General features: G+C 57.7%; 1 protein-coding gene across 1 annotated transcript; it reads left to right on the top strand.

Moving 5' to 3' along the window:
• The first annotated feature begins 2,025 nt into the window (after positions 1–2,025).
• LOC122109078 (histo-blood group ABO system transferase 2-like) lies at positions 2,026–5,048 on the top strand. The gene is made up of 3 exons (XM_042681274.1): positions 2,026–2,060; positions 2,588–2,722; positions 4,358–5,048. Exons 1-3 carry the CDS (start codon positions 2,026–2,028, stop codon positions 5,046–5,048), a joined length of 861 nt encoding a protein of 286 aa, XP_042537208.1.
• Positions 5,049–5,269: the final 221 nt, after the last annotated feature.

Below are 5,269 nucleotides of genomic sequence, written 5' to 3'. Positions count from 1 at the left end.
TCACCCCTGTACCAGGTGGTCCCCAGGTCCTCATCTGCCTTTCTGTGTCTCCCACATCCATGGGCTTCTCTTTGCCTTCTCAGCCCTGCCGAGCCAAAGCTGTTCTGTGTGTGGGGAGGGGGCTGGGCACCCCCGCCCGGGCCTGATCTGGGCAGTGGGACTTCCCCTGCGTTGCTCTGCCTTCCTCTCCTGCAGTCAACGAGACCGCGGGGCTCAGCTCACGCGCGCTCAGCACATGCAATGTCTGCTTCCTTGAACCAGTGGCACTCAACTGACTTTTTGTTAAATTACAAAACATTTTTGCCTGGTCAAGGCTCATACCTGTAACCCTAGCTACTCAGAAGCCTGAGATCTGAGGATTGTGGTTCAAAGCCAGCCTGGGCAGGAAAGTCCCTGAGACCCTTATCTCCAATAAACCACCAGAAAATTGGAAGTAGTGCCTTAGCTTAAGTGGTAGAGCGCTAGCCTTGAGCTGAAGAGCTGAGGGACAGCGCCCAGGCCCACAACTGACAAAACAAAATAAAACAAAAACCTTTTTAAAAAATTTAAAAATGGTTATTATAAAAATAATATAGAGAGGCGTTACAGTTACATAAGTCAGGTAATGAGTACATTTTTCTTTGGGCAATGTCACCCCTTCCCTCTCTGTCTCCCTGATTTTCCCTCCCCACCCCACCCATAAGTTGTAGAGTTCATTCTCAACACAGTGTCCAGTGAGTACCACTGCTGCATTTGTTCACCCTTTGTCCCTCCATTTCTATGCCCCCTTTACCCTTCCAAACTCAGGTAAATGAATAAACAAGAAAAAAAGAAAACAAAACCAGCAATGAAGAACTAAACGTCTTGTTTCCATTTCCTGGAGTTCATTTTGATAAACATTAGTTTATCTGATCAGATGCACATAGGCATTGTGCCTTTGTATTCACCTGATTTAAAGAGGATACTCTCAGGCTGGCGTAACGAGGACTTAAACTTCATGTGTGTGTGTGTGTGTGTGTGTCTGTGTGTGTGTGTGTGTATCTGTCTGTTTGTCTGTCTTTCTCCATCTGTGTCATTGAGTATGTGTGTGTGTGTGTGTCTATCTGTCTGTATATGTCTGAGTCTGTGTCCGAGTCTGTGTGTATATTTGTCTGTGTGTCCGTGTCTATGTCATTGAGTATGTGTGTATGGCAGTACTGAGGTTTGAACTCGGGGTTTAAGCACTGTCCCTTAGCTTTTTCACTCAAGGCTAGCTCACTACCACTTGAACTACAGCTCCACGTCTGGCTTTTGGTGGCTAACTAGAGATAAACATCTCAGACTTTCCTGGCCAGGCTGTGTTTGAACTGCGATCCTCAGATCTCAGCCTCCTGAGTAGCTGTGATTTCAGGCCTGAGCCGCTGCACCAGCAGGTTTTGCCCTTTTGTGAGTGGCGTGATTTTGTCACCTGTGTCATCAGGGTTCATCCCTGCTGCAGCCTGCGCTGCGCTTCCCTGCCCTTTCCATGCGGACTACCTACTCCCAGAGCCATCACGGGAAGAAAATGGTGGCTGCTGCAGGCTCTGCCCTGTGGGCTCCTCGTCTGTGGGGTCCGCTGCTCCCAGTGTCACAGGCCTGGCATGGACAGGGTTTCCTGCCGCCATTGAGGCTGGTCTCTGACACCCTGAGATTGGAGGCCTGGGCTCTGGGTGCCACAGAAAGTGCCACAGGCCAGTCTGAGGCGCAGGAGAGCTGGTGTGGGCATCTGATGGTTCCCTAGGGAAGAGATTGCTGCTCAGCCCTCCTAGAGTTACAGGAGCCACTAGGCCCCTCCCAGCCTGCAGCGTGGGTCCACGAGCCCTGTGGTTCCTTGGGTGCTTGGTTCCTCTGTCACTTTGAAAAGACAAATTAGAGACTGGAAGTCTCAGCCCTTCCACCAGCTCTGGTTCTGGGTGATGAGGGGGTGCAACCCGCACAGCCGGTGAAGGACGGCTCCCCACGCCCCACAGCCCCGTGGGACGAGGGTCCCGAGTGACTCCTGTGCACACTTGTGTTTTGGTTTTCAGGATGGTGTATCCCCAGCCGATGGCTCTGACGCTCGCGTGAGTAAATGGACTGTCGCTGCAAGGGGCGCAGGGGTCTGTGGCAAAGATATGCACAGGCAGTTTCTTTGGGCTGGCTTGTGGCTTGGCTACCATGCCTGAAGCCTCCACAGGGCAGGAAAAAGCAACAAAGAAACGCTCTAGATTTTCCTGGATTAGTGCTCAATGTTCTGTTTCCTGTTTTGTTTTGTTTTTTTTTTTGTATTGGAGGTTGACCTGAGGACCCCAGAGGATCTGTTCTGTTTCTTTGACTTGAGTTTCTGGCAGAGACACGGGTTCCCTAAGGGGTGCTTGGGTGGGGTGAGGACCACTCCAAGCCTTGCCAGCAGATCTCAGCTCCTTCTGCGGCAGCAGGGCCGGCATTCGGGGATGGCTGCTGCCTGGTCCCCTCGAGTCTGATTTGCCTCTGGTTGGTCTCCTGGTGACGGCCAGGTCTGCCTGTGGGAGGACAGAGGCAGCCGGGGAGAGGGCAGGTACGGCGGTGGGCACACATTGCACACCGAGTGTGGCTCTCTTTCTCTGTGCAGTAGGAGAGACGTCCTTGTCCTGACTCCATGGCTGGCTCCCATCATCTGGGAGGGGACCTTCAACATTGACATCTTGAATGAGCAGTTCCGGCTTCAGAACATCACTGTAGGGTTATCTGTGTTTGCCATCAAAAAGTAAGAGATGCGCAGGGTGGAGGGCGGAGGCCTGGGGACACCCAGATCTGTCCTGTGTTCAGGCCATGGTGGAGGGTGGGGGAGATGGAAGGGTGGTTGTGAAAGCTCCTTCACTCCGTGACCTTTCTGGGCCCCTATGGCTCAGCCGCTGGTCGAGCCCAGTGCCATTTCCCCTGACAGCTGGTGCCCGGTCTCCTCCCTCTATCCCCTCAGCCAGGGGTGGCTGCACCCCCTCTGCTAGAGGAGGCAGCGGAGAGGAGGGAGGAGCCTGGCTTCCTCTGGGAGCAGCAGGAGCATGGTGCCGGCCAAGCTGGGGCCCCTGCTTTACACTCGGATGCCAGGCAGGGCTAAGGCGCCGGTCACCAGACCATCCGACTGCAGGCCCTGGGCTTGGCAGTCCATCTGTGGACCCCAGGGGTGCTGGTGGGACCAGCTGGATGGGAGCTAGTGAGCAAGCTGCCTCAGGCCCAGCTGCCCTTTGGAGGCCGTGGAGAAAGGCCTGGGTGCAGGAATGGGCCCTGGGGTGGAGATGGAAGCTCCTGCCCGTCACAGAGCAGCAGCAGCAGTGTGCAGAAGGACCCTAGGACAGCCCTAGGCTGCCACCACCTCACCGGCTGGGACTTGAGGCTATGGTGGCTGGCAGGAGGGTCTCAGAAGGGCACAGATGCAGCATGAGCACTCTGGTCCCACTGCCGGGGACTAGAGCAGCACCCAGCACAAAAGCCCTGCTGCCACGTTTGGCCACGCTGTCTCCCTGGGACCCGGTGTGGGCCCAGCAGACACCAGCAGGTGCTGAGCCCACGGGAAGGCGGCCGGCCACCCCACCGCTGTCCGCTGGGGCTGAAGCCTCGGTGGCTGCGCTTGGTGCCCTGAGAAGGATTCATTGAGGAGTCCGTGCGGTGTGGGTACGAAGGGTGAGCGTGGGCAGCAAGTGGAGAGCCCTGTCCCGTGGCAGAGGTCCAGTCCCTGGGCAGTCTTGAGGGAGGACCGGCCATGAGGCAGGCGGAAACTTCCTGAGCTACAGCTCTTGCTCTTGGAGCTAAGGCCCGGGTGTGAGCAAACGCTGGTGGGTCTGCCCCTTCTTCCTCATGTGCCCATCTGCCTGGCCTGCCTGCCCTTCCGAGTCCTGCTCCCTGCGCTTCCTGAGGATCCAAGGCCTAGAAATGGTTTGCTGAGGCCATTGTCTGAAGGCTACTTCATGCTGTGAAGGAAGGGCTGGGTGTAGAGTCTCTTTCTTCCCTAAGATGGGGCTGAGGGACAGGCCCACAGGAGGGGAGACAGTATGCAGACCTAGGGATGCTGTACAGCTGCCCTGGAGTCCCAGGGTCCCCAGCCAGGTGTCCTGGAGCCCCAGGGATGATGGCCAGGTGTCCTGGAGCCCCAGGTGTCCAGCAGCGTGGCAAAGACACCTTTAGGATCCAGGTGTGTCGCTCAGTCTGGCATTTGCCACAGAACGGTGGGGCCACAGGAAGCCTCCGGCTCTGGCTCAGGTCTGCTGTGGACTGTGGGATGCTGGTGGTCCCCATCTCTGACAGAGCAGGGTGATTGGCAGGAGAGGGTGGGTTCCACTGGACCCGGGTGGGTTCCGACTCCGGGCCCATCCACACCTCCCCCACCCCTCGTCCTCCCTTGCAGGTACATCACCTTCCTGAGGCTGTTCCTGGAGTCTGCGGAGCAGCACTTCATGGTGGGCTACCGTGTCACCTACTACGTGTTCACCGACCGGCCCGCAGACGTGCCCCAGGTGGGGCTCGGGCCGGGACGGCGGCTGGCGGTGCTGCCCGCGCCCAGCTACCCGCGCTGGCAGGACGTGTCCATGCGCCGCATGCAGATGATCAGCCAGTTCTTGGAGCAGCCCTCCCGGCAGGAGATGGATTATCTGGTGTGCGCCGACGTCGACATGAAGTTCCAAGACCACGTGGGCGTTGAGATCCTGACCCCGCTCTTCGGCACCCTGCACCCCGGCTTCTACACGAGCAAGCGCGATGCCTTCACCTACGAACGCCGGCCCCAGTCCCAGGCCTACATCCCCCACGACCAGGGGGACTTCTACTACATGGGGGCCTTCTTTGGGGGGTCAGTGGCGGAGGTGCACCGGCTCACCAAGGCCTGTCATGAGGCCATGGCGGTCGACCGGGCCAACAACATCGAGGCTGTGTGGCATGACGAGAGCCACCTGAACAAGTACCTGCTGCTCCGCAAGCCCACCAAGGTGCTGTCCCCGGAGTACCTGTGGGACCTGCATATGCTGCCCCGGCCCTGCGTGCTGAAGAAGCTGCGGTTTGTCGCCGTACACAAGAATCACCAGGAAATCCGGAACCGCTAGCGGGACTGGAGGGCGGTGGTCAGCGACACCAAGGGCATGCAGCCCGTGCTGCCCTGGAAGGCTTTTAGAGAAAAGGCTTAGTGCCAACCTTCCTTTGACACTAGAAGTTGCTGAAGCTCTCCTCCCCCATCTCCACACCTCCGTCTCCCCTGTCCTCCCAAGGCCAGCAGGCAGGCCAGGCACCAACTCGCTACAGAGACAGGCCTGGTACTCGGGTGCAA

Source organism: Dipodomys spectabilis, unplaced genomic scaffold, assembly GCF_019054845.1.
Source record: "Dipodomys spectabilis isolate Male_0828 unplaced genomic scaffold, ASM1905484v1 ptg000067l, whole genome shotgun sequence".
NCBI classification, from domain to species: Eukaryota; Metazoa; Chordata; class Mammalia; order Rodentia; family Heteromyidae; genus Dipodomys; species Dipodomys spectabilis.
This window is presented reverse-complemented; position numbering and strand designations above follow the sequence as displayed.

What these genes read in the sequence shown, in the direction of transcription:
- LOC122109078 (XM_042681274.1), top strand. Translation starts at nt 2,026, where the DNA reads ATGGTGTATCCCCAGCCGATGGCTCTGACGCTCGC. An exon ending in CCGATGGCTCTGACGCTCGC is followed by an intron (nt 2,061 to 2,587) that starts GTGAGTAAATGG and finishes TTCTCTGTGCAG; the next exon opens with TAGGAGAGACGTCCTTGTCC. An exon ending in TCTGTGTTTGCCATCAAAAA is followed by an intron (nt 2,723 to 4,357) that starts GTAAGAGATGCG and finishes CCTCCCTTGCAG; the next exon opens with GTACATCACCTTCCTGAGGC.